General features: G+C 36.6%; 3 protein-coding genes across 19 annotated transcripts in view; 1 reads left to right on the forward strand and 2 right to left on the reverse strand.

Annotated features, from left to right (window-relative positions):
- FASTKD1 (FAST kinase domains 1) overlaps positions 1–3,123 on the forward strand; it is a 33,663-nt gene extending 30,540 nt beyond the window's left edge. For 15 of the 17 annotated variants that reach the window (XM_084523337.1, XM_084523343.1, XM_084523353.1 and 12 more), the window contains one exon: positions 2,649–3,123. The gene's annotated coding sequence lies outside the window, so the exon portion shown is untranslated. The remainder of the gene's footprint in view (positions 1–2,648) is intronic. The other 2 variants (XM_084523347.1, XM_084523350.1) reach the window with 1 other exon arrangement.
- Positions 448–11,637, reverse strand: BBS5 (Bardet-Biedl syndrome 5). Its single transcript, XM_084523356.1, has 12 exons — positions 11,489–11,637; positions 10,431–10,513; positions 9,469–9,534; positions 8,660–8,709; positions 7,767–7,894; positions 6,764–6,899; positions 5,669–5,764; positions 5,092–5,154; positions 4,147–4,281; positions 3,946–4,029; positions 2,170–2,193; positions 448–2,059 (listed from the first exon to the last, which is right to left on the reverse strand). Exons 1-12 carry the CDS (start codon positions 11,548–11,550, stop codon positions 1,958–1,960), a joined length of 1,029 nt encoding a protein of 342 aa, XP_084379482.1. The 5' UTR covers positions 11,551–11,637; the 3' UTR covers positions 448–1,957.
- An 888-nt stretch (positions 11,638–12,525) lies between these two features.
- The window catches only part of LOC311438683 (uncharacterized protein), a gene marked incomplete at its 5' end in the record, with an annotated part of 33,407 nt that continues 24,622 nt past the window's right edge, over positions 12,526–21,310 (reverse strand). Inside the window, 11 exons of the mRNA XM_084523335.1 lie at positions 12,526–13,108; positions 13,538–13,726; positions 14,997–15,065; positions 15,156–15,246; positions 15,833–16,074; positions 16,731–17,288; positions 17,405–17,441; positions 18,557–18,592; positions 19,222–19,302; positions 20,034–20,102; positions 20,810–20,878. Coding sequence (XP_084379461.1) covers positions 13,098–13,108; positions 13,538–13,726; positions 14,997–15,065; positions 15,156–15,246; positions 15,833–16,074; positions 16,731–17,288; positions 17,405–17,441; positions 18,557–18,592; positions 19,222–19,302; positions 20,034–20,102; positions 20,810–20,878 — 1,452 coding nt within the window. The 3' untranslated portion in view covers positions 12,526–13,097. The remainder of the gene's footprint in view (positions 13,109–13,537; positions 13,727–14,996; positions 15,066–15,155; positions 15,247–15,832; positions 16,075–16,730; positions 17,289–17,404; positions 17,442–18,556; positions 18,593–19,221; positions 19,303–20,033; positions 20,103–20,809; positions 20,879–21,310) is intronic.

Raw genomic sequence — 21,310 nt, forward strand, 5'->3', positions numbered from 1 at the left:
TGCAATTACCGTTCACTTTTTCAGGAAGTTGCTTAATACACCTCTCGTTGCTACAGCTTTTAAGGAGGTATCAGTCACAGAGATATTAAAAAACCTTGAACTCTGCATCAACTATCTCTGCTCAAAAAACAATTTTTACATATCTCGCATCAGCATTTTTTCAGATATTGAAAACCAACCTTTACTTTGAGCTGCTTCTTAGCATAGTTTTGATTGTATTTATTTGGAAACAAACAAAAAAGTGTTTAAAATATGTATTATTCAGGTAAAGTAGTTTTCAAAAATCATTTAAATCTCTACCCCCTCAATAAGCAGTCACTCTTCGGTTCAGATAATCGGTAAGCACAATCAATCTTTTTAAATTCAGCTGTTTTAGAAATGGTGTTAACTGGTGTTTAACGCTAAAAACAGTACCTAGAAGAAGCAGGACAACAAAAAAACACGTAATACAACACATGAAAAGTATTTAATGGATGTGTTATTTAACAAAACTAAAAAAATAATCTAAGAGACCCAAGCAGTTTAACAAGTGTGAATTTAGAAAAATTATGCATATGATGGTTTCACAATTTAGACTAAGAACATTCCGATTTTTATTAAAGGTGGTAATAGAGAAAGTTGTATAGTAAAGTTGTAGAAAGTTGTATAATATACCTTGATAAAGGATTGTATTTTGTCCATACAGGGAATGCTTTTTACCCAGATAGTATTTTTTTTTTGCTTTTAATATAATGGAAACAGGACAAAAAGACAACTCGTGGAATGCAAGACCTATAAAGAGGTATAACATTACTTGAGTTTATTGAAATCTTAATTGCTTTTCAACCATAAGTAGTGTTTCATTAAAATATATACCTTTAAAGATTTTCTACAAACATATCTGCACCACAATTAGTTTACTATAACAGTCAGCTGCTAAAACAACAGCTGAATAGACAGCTCATTTGACTTTTTCCACTTACAGAAAATAGTACAGAGGTCTTATCTCCCTAGAAAACGTAACAGCTGCATCTTCCCTTAAACAATAAATGACTCATTTCTAACACATAACACCATACAGGTCTAATGACTCAGACACAGGATCTATTTATGTGTGTACTTTGTCATCCCATAAAACAAACAAACAAACAAACAAAAAAAACAAACAGGAAAAAAATATATGAAGATACCTGGATTACAATTGAGTACCTGGAATGATACATAATGAACTCTTCATAAATGATGAGATATGAAAACTAGTATTTGGAATGGTATTGCTTTTTGTCAAAAAAAAAAAAAAAAAAAAGAAGTCAGTAACATAACACTGCTACAGTGACACAACCAATACATCTAGATACAAAATGTTGCACATTTAATTGTATTTCTATGTAGCACAACATGAAACAAGTTATGGAAATTTGATTTAGATATAATTATTACAGGAGAGTACATTGCTGTATGAAAATACATGAATACTTTAAGTTTTTAAGTACACCTGGGGTACCAAGGTGTCAAGAATGGCAGTCAGCCAATCACGAAGCTATATTAAAACACACGATGGGAGACATTTTCATATAATGCTGGTTAGAATGGCAGCTGAAACAAACAGCAGCCACCATTCATGTAGAGGAGAAGGACTTTCAGGTTCAGTGGAGTGGGACTGCAGGGGGCTTGTAGAGCATGTGTCTGCCTGCAGGGGGTGGGACTCCCACCAGAAGCTGGGGCCACACTCCTGTCCCTTGCTCTGGCGGATGCTGGTCCTCTTTCTACTACTTACAGGAACAATGCAATAAATAGAAAGCTTTTATGTGTATGCAGCTTTTGAATAATCATTCTGGCATATCCTGAGTACACATTATATAGTATTTGCCTGTTCTTTATCTGCTACTCTTGTATTGTTCAATAACCTATAGATCTCATAGAATCAATAAGAGCTAAATGTTTCATTGGTTGGGAAACAAATACATAACGATCTCAATCAGGTCATTACTTCCCAAAGTCCCTGGAGTGTGAATCCATCCTTTAGCTTCTCTATTGCAAGTCCTAGTTCTTCTGAAAAAACAGGCTCCCGATCATGTTGCTTTTTGGGATGCACAAGACATGAGATAAAATAGAAGAGAAGATACTTTTAAACTTAATTATCCAATTTTTAACAACATGAATTCAACATCATAAAAAAGGTGTTCTTACCTTGTTTTCATCAGCAAAGTAAGCCTGCAAAAGAAAGAAAAAGCAACTCAACCTCGAGAAAAACATCATAGTTTAAATACAAGTTTGCAAGCAATTCCTTATTCCTTGGGATAAAAATTGTATTTGTCAAATTTTCTTCAACAAACCAGTTTAAATATATAAATATATATATTTATATATATTATATATATTTATATTATATATATTTATGTATATTTATATATATTTAAACAGTATATATATATATATTTAAACAAGATCAAAGTAATTCCTATGTTGAACTAATTTACTAAGGGCTTTACTAAAGTTGGTGAACATGTTTTCATTAAATAATACCAATCTCTGAACTTTTCATCATAATAAAGACTTTAAAACTGTAAAGTTTATACATTGCATTTGCTACACTAACAAGTGCTTAGTAGGGAGTAAAATGATAAACTGCAGACAAGCTAACAGAATCCTAATATTTTTTTCTTCAGGTGCAGCAGTATTTATTAATCAGTTTCAAAAAAAGTGACTTGAAATGCGTAAGTAATACCAAAATTCAGTTAAGTAATACCAAAATTCAGCTAATATCATACTCAATATAAGAAATGATCACAGATTAACTGCACAGTTAACCAAAGTTTTATACTCTTGGACAGAGGTCTGTGAAAAAGATACAGTCTTTCCCATTCTTTGTGTGGAGAAATCAAGACTCAAACTCCTTAGGAAGAGCAATCTCTGAAAATATAGCAGCTTTGTAAGCCTCTGGATCAGCAGGCTCTACATCATCATACTCGTGAAAGAGCCTGAGCTTTAATCCAGGTAAAAAAGCTATCAAAAAGTAAAACAAAAAACTCCTTTAAGTAAAAGGTCTTCAACCATGCTGAAGACAGAATAAACAGTGAAGGAAAAAAAAAAAAAAAAGGAAAAAAGGAAAAAAAAAGGCAAGAAACAGAGAATAAGAGAGAAGGGGTAAGGAAAAGGTAATGTCATCAATGCTTATCTGCCTTAATAAATGACAACAAAAGAAAAGAAGGTAGAAAGAAAATTGGTGCTAGTACTGCTAATTCACCAAATTTAAAAGATGGATTATGAAGACTTGTCAAATGGCAATGTGTCAAGGCTAGCATCTTAAAATGTACCTGTGCAATCAATTATGATCAGTCAGGTCTTACTGAGATGTGTGTGCAAGTAAATTGAGAAATTCCCAGAAGGAAGATCATCAAGCTCCTGAACAGTATAATGCGTTTAAAAATATTTTTTTCTGAAATACAGGGAGATGGGTACTAATACAGTTTTCTAAACTGGTATTGGCAGGAGTGCAAAGGTCGTCAAGAGTGACTCAAAATTATCGTTGCCTTTCTAAAAATCTTTCAAGTTTGTATCTTAGATGAATACTGAGCATATAGACATCACCTCCTATTAATCTGCTCCAAAAGAAGGAAGACTTTTTAATATGATATATTTGATTATTCTGTACTGCTGGTTCTTGAGCTATTCCTGACCTCAATGTGTTGATAAACAACTTGCAACTACTACTTTAAATATCGACTACAATTTATTTTGAGTAATAGTTTGTGCTAAAAAAAAAAACCAAAAAACACAACATAAATTCATGAGTAATCATGATTATAAAAAAGGCATGTAGGCAATATAGGTTTAAATATAGAAAGTTCATTTGTAGCTTAACTTTCATAGAAGAATGGAGCTATACACTGCCTATATTTGAATAACCAAACAAGATTTTTTTTTTTTTTTTTTTTTTTTTAATTTTTCTGTGGATAAGCTTACCACAAAAGCATCTGTCTGCTCATCAGATTCTATTTCCACATCATCTTGAACTTGCTCCACTGTTAAGTCTTCAAGAGGCTGGGGCTGCAAGTTAAAACACTGAAGTAAATAAATCCATATATACAATACATGTTGAAAGTACTTTTATTAGTGCTTGTTAACACAATATTGCATCTGTTTTAAAATAAATGAATCGACTACCTTTTCTTCCATTTCATAATCCACTCCAAATATTGGGTTAACTGAATAAACTCTGTGAAGTGAATTAATTTCTTTCACTGCCTCCTGTAGTTTCTCCACAGGGTCTATCTTAAAACCAAGTACATATCCTCCGCTCTGTGTAATAGAGGAAAGAAGACTTCATTAAGAAACTATCGTTGCTTGTTATTTAAACAACTTTTTCCCCCAATGGGGATTTGTAGTTTAACAAATTTCAGGTTGATGATGAAAACATTATCTGTATTTTGGTATCTTATTTTCAGTCGGCCACTGAAACCATGGGTGGAATAAAAACAATGACAATGTTTCTCCATGGGATAAATAAGCTTTTAACTGTCAGTCCATTAGATAAATGGGAAACAAACTTATTACAAAGAAAAACAAGATCAAACAAGGGAAGGAGAAGTTACAAAGTGATGCTAATGATTAATTTCCAGCTACTTAATGAAAGTTTAGTCTGTTGGATCTTGATATCATTATTAAAGAAGTTTGTATGTAAAGTTAACTTTTTTTAAAAATGACTATTAAAAGCATTTCTAATAAAGGTCAAATTGAAGCAAAATCACTGTCACTTAGAGCAAAGAATACACAGGTGAGAAAGATTAAAAATAGCGGTCTTAAGTACAGAAGTAATGAGTTACCAAAGATAATCTGTCAGAAAACACTGTCTTTAACAGTTAAATTATTTTAAACTGGTCATGCTGGCATTGTTTTGCTTAGAGAATTCCTAACTCACAGCAGCCATATTGACCTGAACGTACTGAGATTTTTAAGCAGTGTAAAGAGTATGTTTTTTAAAAGTTGTGTTCTGAAGGCCACATAGAAGGAACACTAAGTAGCTTAAGAGCAGCACTATCACATTTCAGCATTAAATAACTGTACGTATAAAAATTTAACCAGCTGAAAAAGGCTATTAAAGCTTCTTACCTGCTGAGAACTCTCTATCACAAGTGCCAAGCCAAACTTGGAGTCTCTTATTTTTATTGAACGCTAACAGTAAAGAGGTAAAAACTGTTAAAAACTGTTTTGGAATTACTTGATATAAGTTTGTTTTGTTTATTTTCAATTATTATTATTTTGCACAGTACTAATTACCATTACTGTTCCTGGAAGCTTGGCTAGCAGCATTCCCTCCCATTTACCATTACAAATCTGAACCACTGAAACCACAAGGAAAAATGTTTTTTATAATAAGTGATAATAGTTAATTTCTGGACATTGGGTTCACAGATCATTAGTCTCATAGTATGCAGTTGACAGGAAGCCCAACAGCAAATAGTTTGGAAATTAGAAATACAAGCCATTCTTCAACATCTTGACATGCTCATGAAAGCCTCCAATTAACCTGGACAGAGAAAATCCACCCTGCAGTTAATGCTGGTAAGACCAAATTCTTCCCTGACTTTGGGACATAAAATACTAATTCAGTGCAAAACGGGAGCATTACTTGTAGACTAGAACTTAGCCCATTTTGTTTTGTAAATGGCTGTTTCAAGGTACTTACAATTTGTAGATAGGGTATGCTGACATTAAAGCTGTCATTCATATTTGCATGCCAAACTATTCTCACATTAGTAATAAAAAATGTTCCCAAGTTTCCCTATTAAAGAAAAGTATGTTAGAACTACTTTGAAATATAGAGCCTTTTTTCCCCAAACATGATGATTACTGATACCTGTTTACCATTAGCAGGATACAACTTCACATTTAATTCTGTAAAGGTCTGATCCTTTCCCACCAAAACCAGTGGAAATGCTACTACTGATCGCTAAGAAGCAAGATCCAGTCTTTAAAGGATACAGCACCCAAGTGGTGAAAATCACTTGGGAGTTCCTATTGCTGTAGCAAAGCAAGATCAAATCACAGCATGGCAAACCTAATGGGAGTACGTGAAGTGTCTGAGAGTGTTCTTAACTGTACAGATCTGGAATTGGCATATAGAGTAAGTATAATGGCATGTGGGTTAAACTTAGGCAATTGTAGAGATGTGTGCCAAGGGAACACAGAGGAAAGAACTTTTTAGCTTGTCAGGATGGATCTTGTTTCCATTCTGGACTAAAACTATGTAGATAAAAATAACAGCTGCCATTTTGTTTCATGGCTCTGGGAAATACTCATAACTAATTCCCTGTGTAATAACGGAACTGTTTTCTATTTTCTCCTGAAAGTATTTATTTTACCACATTTTAAGACATAGATTCCCATTCAAGTATTTTCAGTTTCCAGTAATCAAAGGAGAATATAGTCTTACTAAGTAGTCAAGGCTGCAAGTAAACACAAACATGTAGCAGAGCATTTTGGAAATGGCATGACTGTCTTTCAGGATAATACAGAGCTTTAGACTCATAAGTATCTCTTACTTACATGACCTGTGTATCTAGTTCCATGCATGTTAGCTGAGTCATGTAGACCTGAGGTTGCCGAGAACTTTATTGTACTGAATAGCAAATAGATGAAATCAGCTGCATGCAACAGCTAATGAACTGAACTAAGGGTAATACCTCTGAGGTTACAAAACTGTAATTGCTAGTGGTTTTTTTTGTTTTTTAATTGCCAAAACACTTTACTGTAGTCAACATAGTCTCATTTTTCACTATACCTGGTCACTTGATAAATTCCAAACTCCATTGATTTTATCATATATTTGTTCTTGTGGTAATAATCTCAGTTGCTTGTTCTGAATCAATGCACTTCTCAGCTTCAGATCACGATACATTTTAGAAGTTTCATAAGCTCTGAAAAAGAAAAAAATCACCAGGTTACGATTTCAGTGTCTTCTATCATCTTTCAGTGCTTGTTTTAGCACCAACATGAAATGCTATATATTTTCAACTTTTCTTATTATCATGTTGTACAAAAATGAGAGTACTATTAAATTTTCATCAATTAAAACCTTTATATTTCAGTTCTTACCGAAATTACTTTTAAACTTTTTTTGATACATTTTAATCTCTTAAAACATGTGCATATGCTATTTCTTTCTGTTCCTTAAGACTGTCATCTCCCAGCCTCCACTGGGAAACATAAATCTAGCTCCTATGTTACACGTAGTATAGACATCAAGAATAATTTATTTTTCACTATCAATTAGGTCACAAATATCTTATTATATGTACATCAGTATTCCATAGCTCTTAAATAGAAACCAATGGTAATGTATTATACCCACATTCATTCAGATGACTTAACTTTCAGGTGGGAAACATCCACTGCTTTTTATTTCAGTGGGAGTTTTGACCACTATTTAACTCATTTCCATTACATGGTCCACAATTAGGGAAAATTATTATAGGCAGAAAGCATAAATAGAAAATGTACACTTAGATTATCAGCTCTTTGGTATTTTTATTTATTTAGACAGTTCATACACACAAGATGAATGCTTTGATTAATGACTGGTATTTATACACATTAATTTTCATTATGTACAGTTATCTACTAGAATTTGTAAGTGTTCTTTCCCCTCTTTCTAGAGATTGTGTTCTCTTCTTTCAAAAAGGTTTTGTGAATGTTAAATCTGGGCAGTCCACCTACCACAGTAATTCCAGATATCTGATCCACTGAATTTCATGAATGAACAAACACTATTTTAAGTAGGATACCTGTGCACAGCAATAACTGAAGTGAAGAGCCTGGGACTTCCAGGAACAACATTGGTAAATATGAACTCAAAGCGTGTATTGTTACATTTAGTCAATATATACAGAGCTTCTGTTTGTCCCCGTAATTTCTGCAAGAAAAATTTGAAATTTAACATTTTGACAATATAGCAGCTTGCCTATCCAAAGGTGTAATCCTGATTCTACTACTGATCTACTGTTGTCTTCAACTAAACAGGGATTTCACTCTTTTTTTTTTCTCCAGGAACTAGCAGTTCCATCAGCAGCAGAACTAATGAAGTCTGCCTGCTATACATATGCAGTATCACGACAGTATTTTTGAATTTGCCTCTTACCATCCAGAGGCATCATCCTTCTGTTCATGCTCCCCAAATACCCTGGCTCTATGTCACATCCCTTTTCCTGCAATGTACTGGCTGAGCAGCCAGGCCATACACAGGCCACTTGGCCAACTAGCAGCTACCATGTGGCTGGATGGGTCATCTCCCTGCTACTTCTTTGCTGCTAACCAAACAAACGGCTTCAGTGTTGCCTGTACCTCAGGCTATGTATTTGAGAGCTTTCTTGCACAAAATTATTCTCTCTACAAGTCTTCGTTAAATGTAGACCACTTCGTTAAATGTAGACCAAGCCAATAAGCACATGACCTCTCAAGAACAGAGAAAAATCACCAGTGTGACTACATGTGTTTTACTGCCTTAGGAAACTGAATAAAATAATGCTCCTATAAAAAAGTAAAACTCTCCATTCTTTAAAACTGAACTATCATTACTACTCTGTTACGGTTCTTGCAAGTAAACTTTCAGAGTATTATTTATACAGTGCACTAAGTATAAATAACGAATTGCAGCTTTTTATTTTTATAAGTAACTTACTGAGTTGGCAGTTCTTGTAGTTATGTTTATAATGCAGTTGTAACCAACAGCTAAAAGGGGAAAAAAAAACACAAAGAACAGCTCTGAGAACAAGAAAAAATAATACACAGAACTAGAAAGTATAATACTGATTTTTTTAGCAGACAATTTTATTTATTTTGTAAATACATATAAAAGTAGCATAGTTTGTGTGTGTGCAGCCATATGAGAAAGCAAATGCAGAAGAGCAAGCAGTTAGAGAACCTAAGTTTACACAGCTTATGAGTGGAATAGATTTTCATTACTGACTGGCTATTGGGACCTAAGCACTGGAAATAAATTGGGTACTGAGTAAGTGCCTCCCAACCCTACTTCAGCAAATTAAGTTAAGTGTGAGTAAACTAGCTGACTATTCACATAGTTAAAATCAGAAGCTAATTTAGAGCTTTCAGTAGGGAATTTGGAAAGGCAGGTAATTCTGGAGAATAAAAACTGTATGTGAATACACAGGTGGCAACAAGAAGTACAAGTATAGCAAAGTATGAAGAAACTGAAATTGATGCTTCTTTCTAGAAAAATAATACATCTGAAATACTCTTCAACTTATTTTCTAAGAAATTAACATTGAATATTAATATTTTACTTTGAATTATTGTAAAAGTTCCTACATTACAAATAGATTAATTCATAACAATTTATTTCAGACTTTATAGAAACAGAACAAGACTTTACTATTCTGTACTATAAACTGTAGTATTGGGAAAGTAAAGCATACCACCACAAAGGAATCAAAATATATTTGCAGTCATTTAACAGGAGATGACACTTACAGAGATTGACTCTGGGCAATGACAATGAGCGCCAAATAATCCGCAAATTTGTCACAAGCAGTCTGCCTGGAAATAAAAAGTATAAATAGTTTTCATCTGAATAACTGCCATTAACTAAAACATTCCATTCTGTGGTACATATGTATCTCTAGTTTTGCAAAACCAGAATACTCCTTCCTCTTGATAGAAAGAAGAAAATCACAGGACACCCCTGCAGAACAATCGCTAGCCTCCCCCTCCTTTTTTTCCGAACATCAGGAGAGAAAAACCAGCAAGAAGGAACAAATGAAAAAATCTCTAATATATACCATCATTCCTCAAAAAAGAACCAAAGACATAAACTGCATTCGCATCTACCTGCCCATGGTAAAAATGCAGAGGCACATGATTGTGCAGAACTGTTCTGAGAAGAGATAGGAAAGACTGTTAACTATCCCAATCGAATTCATGAATAACCTCTTTACGTCATATGCATATTTCTTAGATTCTGTATCATGTATGCTGGCAGCTTCACACACCTTCTGAATCAGTAAGGAGAGTGAATGAGTGTGCACATGCAGGTGTTACTCCTTACTGATTCAGTTTAAACCAGGTTAGGAAAAACTATCAAAATAACTGGAGAATGACATACACCTGAAAAGAGAAATCCTTTAATGTTATAGAAATGAAACAACCTGCAATCTTAAATGCAAAATTTTATGCAGTGATTGGTCTATGTAAGGATTAAACAGGACTACATCAAAAGATCATAATTATTTTTATAAATACGTTATTCTTACAAGGCTTTCAATTCTAAACACATTTTGAATCAAGATTATCAGCTTCCTCTAACTATGAACTAGATAAACTATTTGAAAATACTCCCAGAAGAGAACGATCTGTGAAAAGGAAAGATATATTTCCTGCAAACAGACACTGGTTAAGTAGTAGGAACGTTACAGTTTCCCTAGGTAAATGGTTACCTCTGTCTCCATTGTTTCCTTTGGTATCTTCAATAGACTCTAAACAGTCTATAAGGACCTCTCCAGGTCTCATTTTCATTTGTCTAAAAAAGAAAAAACAAAACAAACAACAACAACAACAACAAAAAACAACAACTAGCGAGAAACAGATTTATCCTCCAAAAAAGGACTATCTATATTTCTTCCCTTCCCTTTTTTTTTGCTTAGTGCATCACACTACTGAAAATTCCCATACGTTCATACACACAAATCAACATTATATACCTGAAATTGTTATCACCACACACAGCTTATGAAAAATACTAATACCTTCATTAATACCTTCATTTTTAAAACCATCATAATAGATAGATAATTATATAGGAAGTATGACAACCTAACTGCACCCCAAAAGAGGGACAATGTGTGTGAAAGTGGGAGACAAGAGTGCAAAGTTGCATTCGCTCATGTAAATTTTGACAGATAGAGCTTGTTGCCTGTTTCTGTACTTTTAGGTCAGAGGGAACGCAGCTGGACTCAGAGAGAGCAAGTGCCCCAATGGAAACGTCAGGTGTACACTGGTAAGGGAAATGCTCTGCTGAATTTTGAACCATTTATTTGTATTTTGTTCGATTTAATTGGCCTAACTACTGAATTATGTATCAGACTTAGCGTGTAATTGGGCTGCATTTTAATAGCACCGTGTGGCAGCCCAAACTCCGCAGCCTGCAGGCAGACAGAAACCAAAGGCGTTTCCAGGGCGAGACCTCCCCTCAGCACCCCGAAACGCCCATGACAGCTACTTTTACTTCCCATGGCCAAGTGGAAGCGGGACAGGGACCGATCCCCATGCCCAACTCCCTCCATCCACCCTTTTAAAATATTTTTACGCCGCCCATCCGGGCCGCGCCTCAGCACCCCCCCTTAGCAACCGCCTCTTCCCGCCTGCGTTGCGTCACGTGACGAGACCCCCGGCCGCCATCACAGCGGGCGGCGCTGCCGGCGGGCACGGAGCCGTTATCGGCGGCCGCCCTCAGCCCCTGCCGGGCCGCGCCCCGCGGCAGGGCGGCGCCACTCACTGCGGGGAGATGTCGAAGCGGACATCCCGGTCCTCCCACAGCACGTCCAGCACCGCGCTCATGGCTGCTGCCGGCTGTCGATCTCCCTCCGGCGCGGCGCCGCGGCAGCAGGGGCGGTGCTTCGCGCTCCCGCAGCGCTCGGGATGGGTGATGGCGGGGGCGGGGCCTGCTCGGCCGCCTGCCCGGGCTGTGAGGGGCCGGGCGGGAACGGGCCGTGAGGGGGTTCGAGGACCGTTTGCCAGCCCCGCTCCCCGATGTTACTGCCCGGCCTCAGGAAACCGCCTGTGGGCGCTCTTTGCGGGAAGGCAGAGCGCCTCGGGCCGCTGGACACGCAGCGGCTGGTGCTTGGTAACGGCTGTGTGCTGAGGGAGCACTGGAGCCAGATAAAAGGGAGCTGCTGGAGCCAGCCCCAGACACAGCCCGTGCAGCCGGGGGGCCTAGGCTCTGTGAAACCCCCTTTGTGTTACAGCCCTAAGTTTGCTTTTTGTCGTTTTAAGCTAGGGTGTGTGAAACTACTGCTTCAGAGTAACTCCAAAAGTGTATCCAGCCCAGTGTTCTTCAGTGAGCGCTTACCCGCTCCCCCCAAAAAATCCAACTAAAGCACGAATCAGGGGAATAAACTTGGCTGTTGACAGGTTTTTTCTCAGAGCAGCCCTTCGATTTGTGCTGAGCCTGCCACAGCCAGCCTGGAAGTTGCAGCAAGCTCCCTCAAGTAGTGACAAGCGTCAAGTCATGACAAGGTGCACAAAGGCCCGCCTATCCTGCTCCTCACACCCACTGCCCCACCTGGCCGGGGTGAGCAGGGCACGGCTGAGGGGAAAAATAGTCAGGGAAAAAAAATCTGGCTTCCTACACAGGAGTGCCCAATCTGTGCTGTTTGGTCTCGTTACAGATTGAGGCAGAAATCCTGTTACATCATCAGGAGCATGATTGAGTGTGAGTGTAGAGTGAGGTAAGTTTCTAGTTCTGTAAGGGTACTATTAAACACACTGTCCTGGCAGTAAAAACAGAAATGTTTTATTAGAAACAAGCTTCTAAGCACATAATACAAGTAATAATACATTATATAAAGGCAGACATAAATGTAAAAAGCAATACGGTAGTGACAAGCAATAAAGAATAAACTATGCTGCATTTGAAGATTTCAACATAAGTTAAGAGTTTTTAAGAAATAAAATACTAAAATGCATTTAAAAATTAGGGCTTCTAGTAGAGGAACAACATGCCAAGAACCACTTTGGACATGAACTAACCTAACTTACTGATGTCAGCTACTGGTGCAGTCACTCATAAATTTGTGGAAGTATTGCAACTGCATTTTTCATGTATCTTTCTAGTTAAAGGTAACAGAGGAGAGCTTACAGATAAAAGGGCAAAATCTAACAAGCACGTGGTTGGGAGAGGTGAATAGCTCAGCTACCTCCTTGTCTTGTAACCTGGAGAGTGCGTAGGGTACAAGCTGATGCATTTACTGCGTTTATCTAGTAACCTCTGAGTAGTAACGTGAATGTCACTTAGAGACAGATATTTTGTGCTTGAAATACTAAAAATGGGTTTGTGGGAATACTTTTCCTTAAAGAAAGTGAAGAATCTGTAGAATTCATGCCAACTATTGGGTTTCTGTAATGAAGAAGAGAAATTATGTGATTTTTAATGACCAAAGATTGCTTCCTGAAGCCATATTGATAAATTAAAATGGAATATAGTTGGTGATTGTATAACGGTAGTATTTAGAAGGCAGGACAATTAGTACCACAAGTGCTATACTGATGTTACTGAATCTTGCTAAAAAGGAAATAAGTACTTTTGATAGTGATGAAAATTTGGTATTTCGTTATACCACATCATACAACATGCATAGCTAGATGTTTTTCTAGTTAGTGAGTATATGACTTCACAATCTTAACATTCTTTGAATTAGTGGGCTTAATTTTACATGCCATACTTGATACTCCATAACTAAACCTGAACAATAATTTATTGATTTATAGCAAGTAGCAAATTAATAACTTGCTAGCTATTAATGTAGAGACAGATATAAATTCTTACCCCCAGAAGAAAATACACAAGCATCTCTACATTCCTCTTCACTCTCAAAACGATTTGCATTTCCATGACAGCCACCATACCAAAACTGAGCACAAGCATTGGCTTGTTTATCATAATACCATTTTATGATATAAACACGGCATGGCCCTTGATCCAGCCTTAACTTGCATCGGAGGTCCAGAACGCTTTCTAAAAAAAGAAAGAAAAAGGAACAAACACAGCTGAGTGTGTAAAAATCAATTGCACTGCCTAATTTTCCTAATTTTTAACTTTTGAACTGTTTTTTTTTTTTTTTTTCTCCCTGCTAATATTATGTAACCATTTAAGATTCACTTCTAATGATGTTAGCGCATCTTAATAGGTCATTAACTAAACTGCCTCTTTTCTGACATGGTTCTAATAACTTAAGAAATAATAGTGTTACGACTCCACATACAAAATGAGCAAACAGTATTTATCTGATTATTTTGACATCTAAATTTTAAAATCTAATAATCAGCAACAAATCTTGTGAGCAAAACAAAAGTGCCGTCCAAAGACTTGCATCAAGTATTTTCAGACCACAAGTGTGACCATCAACTTTCTGCAGTACATTGCTTTGGTTTTGACAGTAATTCTTTTTGTGGTGTGGGAGCAGAGGCATTAAAATAGTGGCAACCTACAGATACACATTAGAGAATTGTGACTTGCCAGTCTCACTCACTATAATACCATGAGAAAAACATTCTCCCTTCAAGTTTAATATTGTGATATCAGTGTTCTGTATGTGTCATTTGCATCCAGTATCTGGAAACTTAAATAAAATAAAATATTAGAATATAAAGCCTCCGGGTTAGTCGTGCCCATGTTCCCAGGAAGCATACAGTCTATTATGATGTTGTTTAATCATAATACATTCTTACTGGAACTCAAACATCTGAACCCCCAAAGTGATGAACAGAATACATTAAGATATTTCATCCGAAAAGAATGAACCCTTTGAGCGGTTAGCTAATTACTGTATTTTCCTTCAAATGGCTTCAAATTCTTTCCTTATTTCTCTTCTGAAAGAGAAATCTGTCCAATTCTGAAATCATTGTGCTACATCTTCTCTCTCTTTAATGAAGCCTCCTATCTCTACAGACTGACCATTTCTGGTCGAAGAATTCATGCTTACTGGCCCACCTCAGCTAGTGCTGTGTCTCTCTTTGGTGCTGGTGCCATTTATCAGCTCAGTCTGCTTTTGCTATACAATGAGCAGTGAGGTTTGGCACTTGGGAAGATGAGAACTGGCCAACAGGCTGGTGAAGAATTACAGCTACATCTGCAATAAAATCCTGAAATGGCTTCTTTTCCACAGCACGGGCTTATGAAATCTTCAGAGTGGATAGGCCCAACAGAGAGACTCTGATTTAAAGCCTTATAAAGTTAGTATCGTGATAAGAGAGAATAAAATGAAAAATTAGTTAGAATCTATAACCTGGCCTTGGTGTGAGCCCTGCAGTTGAATGAGTCAGCACTTCATCTGATGGTGGCAATGATGATATGGCTGCAAGTAAAAAGAAACAACATGAGGCTTTTTTTTTTTTTTCATCAGCCAAAAGTAACTAGAAGTTGGAGATATTAACATTGATAATACCTCTAGTGTCCACTGTTAGCAAAGATGATTGTTCCTCTTCCTCTAATTCCTCTTCATAAGCTTCATGAACTACCACAGGAGGTACTTTGGTCTGAAATAAGCATTTGATTTTCTTTCCTTTAGAGATATTGTGCAGTGTCTCAAAATGAACAGGCCCTGCATTGTTTAGGTTTTTAAATGTTTTTCCTTCCCATTTGCCCAGACTGCAATGTTAAGAATCAGGATTTTAACCTCAGCGGATTGGTTTACCAGGACAGCTGTCAATCCTAAACATGTTTTTTGTTTCTGTTTCCAGTTAATTTTTTTCAGAATTTTATTAGAAACTTTAGCATGCAGGTTTCAGTTGAGTTTAATGACTATTTTTAAAGTTAATTATTACTGCAATTTCACTTTAATAAGGTTATTTTTCCCACTGGGACACAAATATAGCTGTATTAAACACAGCAATAATAATATTTGTAACAGGTTCAGGAATAAATTGTGGCCATTAGATAACTGTCTGCCTGCAATATCTGAACATGTATTCAGAACAGCCAGCTCCAAGTAGAGCAAATGAAAGGACCTACTACAGTACCTGTCTTGGAGAAAAGTAAGGGAAATGTTGTATATTGCATCAGGCAACAGAGTAAGAAATACATCAAAAACTTTTGCTCATTAAACTTGCTGAATTTTCATACCGGGACTAATGGTTGAGGAAGATCACCAAGTCCCAGAGGACTTTCTGCAGTGGCTACTCCAGGTGTCTGTGCTGAAAGTGATTGCCCATTAACATTGTTGTTCTGAAGCATGTAATACGAAGAACTTGAAGATACTAAATGTAAAGATGGTCCACTTAGGCTTGCACCATTTCCATTATGATTGTATATTAAGGTACCATGTTCATCTTCACAGAACTGGTTGACTAATTTGGACTCCAGAGCTGTTTAAAAGAAGTAGAAAACCCCATCATACACAGAAATTAATTGGATTTTTGAATTTGGATTATTTATACATGTAAATAATGCGCATACAATCTAGTACTCCTTTGGATTATTTATATGCATCTAAGAAGATTACTCCAGGCTCTCTAAACTGTATTTTATTATCACAAAATTGCCAGTTTTTAAGTCCTCTACATGATCCAAAATATGGTGAACTCACTAGGGCTGTTCATTTAAGCTTAGTACCAACTACTAGTTGGTAGTGGGAAAGTAACTGCTTACTTTACTCACATGAATAACCCAATGAGAATGGGGTATTGAAGTGAAAGTAAATAATTAGAATTTACCCCAGCATTAGATACTGGTTTCCACTCCAGCAGATCTCGTGCATGAGCACTTACTCAGCTTAGAAAGCTAGTTTAAATGACTGCTTTCCTAGCCTGTAGGCAACATCCCCTGTTGGCATGATATGTCATTGACTTCACCATGACGACTTAAAAGAAGGAAATTTTTATCTCCAAGATCCTGTTATTTTGCACCTTGGAACTAATCCTGATCAGCATCAAAACATGATTTCCACAAAGATAACATATTTTTTTTCCTCTGTTCTGAGAAGCATTGGATATAATGCAGAATAAAGCTTCAGTGAACGCACCTGGCAGGGTATTAAAGTCATCGATGAGATACATATGTTCTCTGTCTGGATCGGAAGCAATCAGATTCAATTCATGCACAAACTCAGCCTGTGTTGGATCTGAAGTATTTACAATTCCTATCGCATACATTTCGATGTTTGCTGCGTGAGCCTCTCGAACAACAATGTCTAGTTTCACTGCTTCTCTCTTGTCTGCTTGCCCATCTGTTAGCACAATAGCTACTTTTCGCACTCCTGTTCGAGCACCTAAAAATCCTTCCTGGGTTGCTTTACGGATAGCAGTTCCTGTGTAAGTGCCTTCTCCCATGTATTGCATTTTTCTAATTGCTTGTTTGACATCCTGTTGAGTTGTGTACTTGTTGAGATCAAATTCTAGCCGAACTTCTAAACTGTATAGTACAAGGCCAATTCTGGTAGCGTTTCTGCCTACAGTTACTCTTTCTACTAAAGCAGTTACAAAGTCTTTGATAATCTCAAAATTTTCTGGTCCGACACTCTCAGAGCTGTCAATCACAAATACAAGCTCCATAGGAATTTCCTTACACTTAATACCACAACCTGCAAAGGAAAAATAATAGTAAAAAATAACAGATCACAATGACTTGGTATCCTTTTGGAAAGGAGAAGAATGCAAGTTTTACAAAGAAAAACAGAATCTGAAATAAAAAACTTACCACATATCTCTTTAATTAATTTAATTATATCTTCTCTCTGGATATGAAAAAAAATACATATAAAAATATTGTACCATTTGCCTCTTTCAAATAATGCATAGCATTGATGCTACCAAAGATTTTGTTTTTGTTGAGTATCTGTGTCCACAAAGAACCTTAGTGTTTAACTTTCAAATCCGATCCTCCCAAAACTGGAATAAGTTCCACATTTTACAATGAGATATTTTGTATGGCATATAAGAATCATAAACGTGACAAAACAGAAACACCTCTATGTAAAACAATTAACTGCTATTATTGTAAAGAATGTTTGATGATGTGGTTCTCATTAAAACTTGAAGTCAAAACCCATTCAAATTTCAGAATCTAAATAAATTGGATATTCCTTTGCTCTTACAAACAATAGGGAGTGGAGAAGTAGATGCAGCTTCAGGAAACATGCTGCTTTTAGTGAGCTGGCATGTGAGAGTGCCAAGTCAGAATGGAATTGGGATTTGTGAACACTAGTGTACCTGGCCCACTGTATTACCCAGCTTTCAGCACTAAAACCAGCTGTTTCCTTCAGAGCTGTCTGTTCAGAGAAGTGATAGGCTCAGTGACATGCAAACAAAATTTTCTTTATTACTAGAGCAATCATTTATTATATGTTTTGAAGTGGTAGGACTCATTTGGCACTGAGTCAGTCTTTCAAATACAGCCTTTTGCCACTGCAAATAGCTCCCGCCACAAACCTCACTGACATGCTGAATTTGGGCCTTGTGCAGTTGATGTTTAGCAGGAGTATAACTAAGGCCCAACGCATGATAGACCATGACAGGTTTGAAGATCTTTGCTCTTTAGACTCTTGATTACTGTTTTAAAAAGCTTCCTTGCAGCAGGTACACACCTGGCTCATCTAACACTAACTGCAAAAGAACATAAAGAAGAGAGAGAAGTAAAATCATCAGGAATTTTAAATTCCATATCAGCATGACGCAGATAAAAAAAAAATCAGAAGCCTTTGAGGGGTTTCTTTCTATATTATTATTGAGCTACACCTAGTCAGAAAACCCTTCCTATAATAATTTATGTAGGTTGCATTTTAATTGATCGTACCTTGTGTTTTGTTTATAATCTTGCTCTGATGGAATTTAAAGAAACGAATTTGCTTACTGTGAGGCCTTGGTCTCCTTTTGGTCCAGTTTTGCCCTGTAACAGTGATCATTAATTAAGCTACTACAATTAGTTAGTAAGACTGCAATTCAGAATATTACTTCATCAGTACCATTATTGAAATAATATGTAGTCAATAAGAACTTCTGCTAGAAAAAAGTGTTCTTGTACTAGCTTGTACCTACCATATCTGCACCACTGGAAAGGTGGTGAGGTCTTTATGCATAGTGGATGACCTCAAGTCTCTCACTGAGTCACTGAATTTTGGGTTATGTATACTTAACAGTATGCAAATGCCAGAATAGAAGGGTACCATGTTTTGTTTTCCAGCTTTTGGGGGCCATTCCATCAGCAGAAGTTACCATTTTGCCTTCTTTCATCAGTACATCAGCTTCAATCTACAGTTGCTTGGTTGCCATAGAATAGAACCACATAGTTTTCTTCTTAAAACACACCTGTTGGCTTTCACTGCCTGAAGAAGGAACCCGTGTTTTGTGATTGAGGTACTCAGAATATAAATGTCTTCTTTGTGCTTTTATATGTTTTCATATTTTCAGTTTCTTAGTATTTTAGATTATGAGTAGTTAAACAGCAAGAAAAATGTATAACCCAGCTTTAGTTTTGAGCAGTTAAGAAAACAGACACGATAAAACTGAATTACTCACAGGTTCTCCAGCTAAACCAGGGTCACCCACATTGCCCTTGTCTCCTTTTTTCCCCTTTTCACCTGTAGCTCCTCGATCTCCCTTTGAAGCCATGTAGGTAACCAGATAGAAAGTGTAAGTCATTTTTTTATTACATTTTTCACAGTTTTTGAATTTTGTGAAGAAGTTGTACTATTGGGTAAGCATTTTCATGGGGATAATAGCTGAAGCAGTTTGAAAAATGAACCATCCCAAACAAGTCTATGTAGACAGAAGGGTCTCATAGGATACTGAATGATGAACATGAGTATGTGTCTGAGAAAACTAAGATAACCATAGGGAAATTGAGAAGAAAGGTGGGGGATGTGTTTGGAATGAGTAATGGAAATATTCTGAGAAACCTTTTGGCCCAGAAAAGGTGTTTAGGTTAGCAAACAAAGGAATTAGTGCCTTCGGGTTTGATTTTTGCTAGGCTATGGGAGTTTGTATATTTTTTATAAACTGATGTGATCACATCCAAAAACTGATTTCAACACACATTTATCTTAGCACTAATGTAGTCCCCAAATATTGCATAACTCTGTGGGCAAATGAAAGTCAACAATATTAAAACCAATATCTGTATTTCTTTTAGCTGCATTAGCAGATAAGCCTCACATGATATTAACATATGCAACATGGAAATTAATATAAAATATTAAAAGGGTCATGTGAATGGCTGGTGTTTTCCCTTTTCACAGAATTCACATGCCTTTAGTGAGAGCTGACTGTACTGAGCATTTTCAGTATGTTGGTTTGGGGCTCAGACATTATCTGTGATTTAGGTACCATACCTTCTGTCCCAAAAGCCCTTCTCCAGGAGGGCCTCGTGGTCCTGGCATTCCATGAATTCCTTGTTCCCCCTAATGATAATCCAGGTTAATGATATTAACACTACATAGTCACTCATCATGCATTATTTTTAAATGTTCAAAGAGGAAGTGTTTCAACTGCATTTTAACAAGTGTGTTCAGCAGTGTGTCTACCCTACTATATAATGTGTATAACATACAATATTTGAAAACTGCATGATCATTATCTGTTCTAATTGTCCTGTTCTCTCTTTCTGTCCCACTTTATACCTTCTTGTTTCCCTTTTCTTTCTTTTTGCCTTTTGAATCCGTCTCATCTGATACATGTTTCACATAAAAGTGCAAAGTACAGGGGAAATGAAACATTACACACAGATTCAGGATGGAGAATGTTTCTCTACCACAGGTGGTAATTCATATAACTACTTCAAGCTGTCTCTGTGGGTATGAAAGACCTGGGAAGAGGATAAATAATATTTTTCATTCTGGTTCATTTTGTGAGTCTATCTTTCCCTCTTAAAAGATGTCCCTGCTTTCTCTTCCCACGGTCCACACACCTTTGGGCTTGTTTGCAGCAGTAGAGACAGAACATACTTTGTAGGTGCTTAAATTATCTTTCTCACTGTCCAACCTCAGGTTCTGTTGCCATATAAGCAATAATAATGTGCACTCTGTTGATTCCTTAATACTGTGATGGTCAGACTGAAAACTCAGCACAGGTTAAATACTGAAGACACAGTATAAGGGAGTCATCTTACCTTAATTCCTTGAATGCCTTCACCAGGAGGTCCCAATGAGCCAGGTGGCCCTGGGCGTCCTATGGCTCCCTAGAGAGAAACCCTGCATGTGTTAAGTACAATATTCATAATAAAATCACACAATAATTTGTTGTACCACCATGTAATTTCCTGTCAGTCCTCTGCCACATTAATATCTTTTTATAAGTAGTGAGGATAAAATTGCTCTGGCTGATAAATATATATTTTTTTATCTTTTATCAGATTATTTAAATCCAGTTGATACTTCAAAGGAGTCACTCAGGACCTTATGGTCAGAGAACATGAATCACCTTGCTGTTTGAGATGAGCGTTGCACTGAAGGATGATTTGTATTGGTGGGACACTGAGGACTGAATTATGATTTAAGAGAGGATTATTATTTCCTAAATGATGTGGTATCTTTCATCACCACTAAGCTTACAGCGTCAGACCTGCAAACATACACACTAATGTGGCATTACAAATACTCTCTTGTTGCTA

Source organism: Aythya ferina, assembly GCF_964211825.1.
Source record: "Aythya ferina genome assembly, chromosome: 6".
NCBI classification, from domain to species: domain Eukaryota; kingdom Metazoa; phylum Chordata; class Aves; order Anseriformes; family Anatidae; genus Aythya; species Aythya ferina.

What these genes read in the sequence shown, in the direction of transcription:
- BBS5 (XM_084523356.1), bottom strand. Translation starts at nt 11,550, where the DNA reads ATGAGCGCGGTGCTGGACGTGCTGTGGGAGGACCGGGATGTCCGCTTC. An exon ending in CGCTTCGACATCTCCCCGCA is followed by an intron (nt 10,514 to 11,488) that starts GTGAGTGGCGCC and finishes TTTCTTTTTTAG; the next exon opens with ACAAATGAAAATGAGACCTG. An exon ending in GCATACCCTATCTACAAATT is followed by an intron (nt 5,155 to 5,668) that starts GTAAGTACCTTG and finishes CTTTACTGTTAG; the next exon opens with CGTTCAATAAAAATAAGAGA.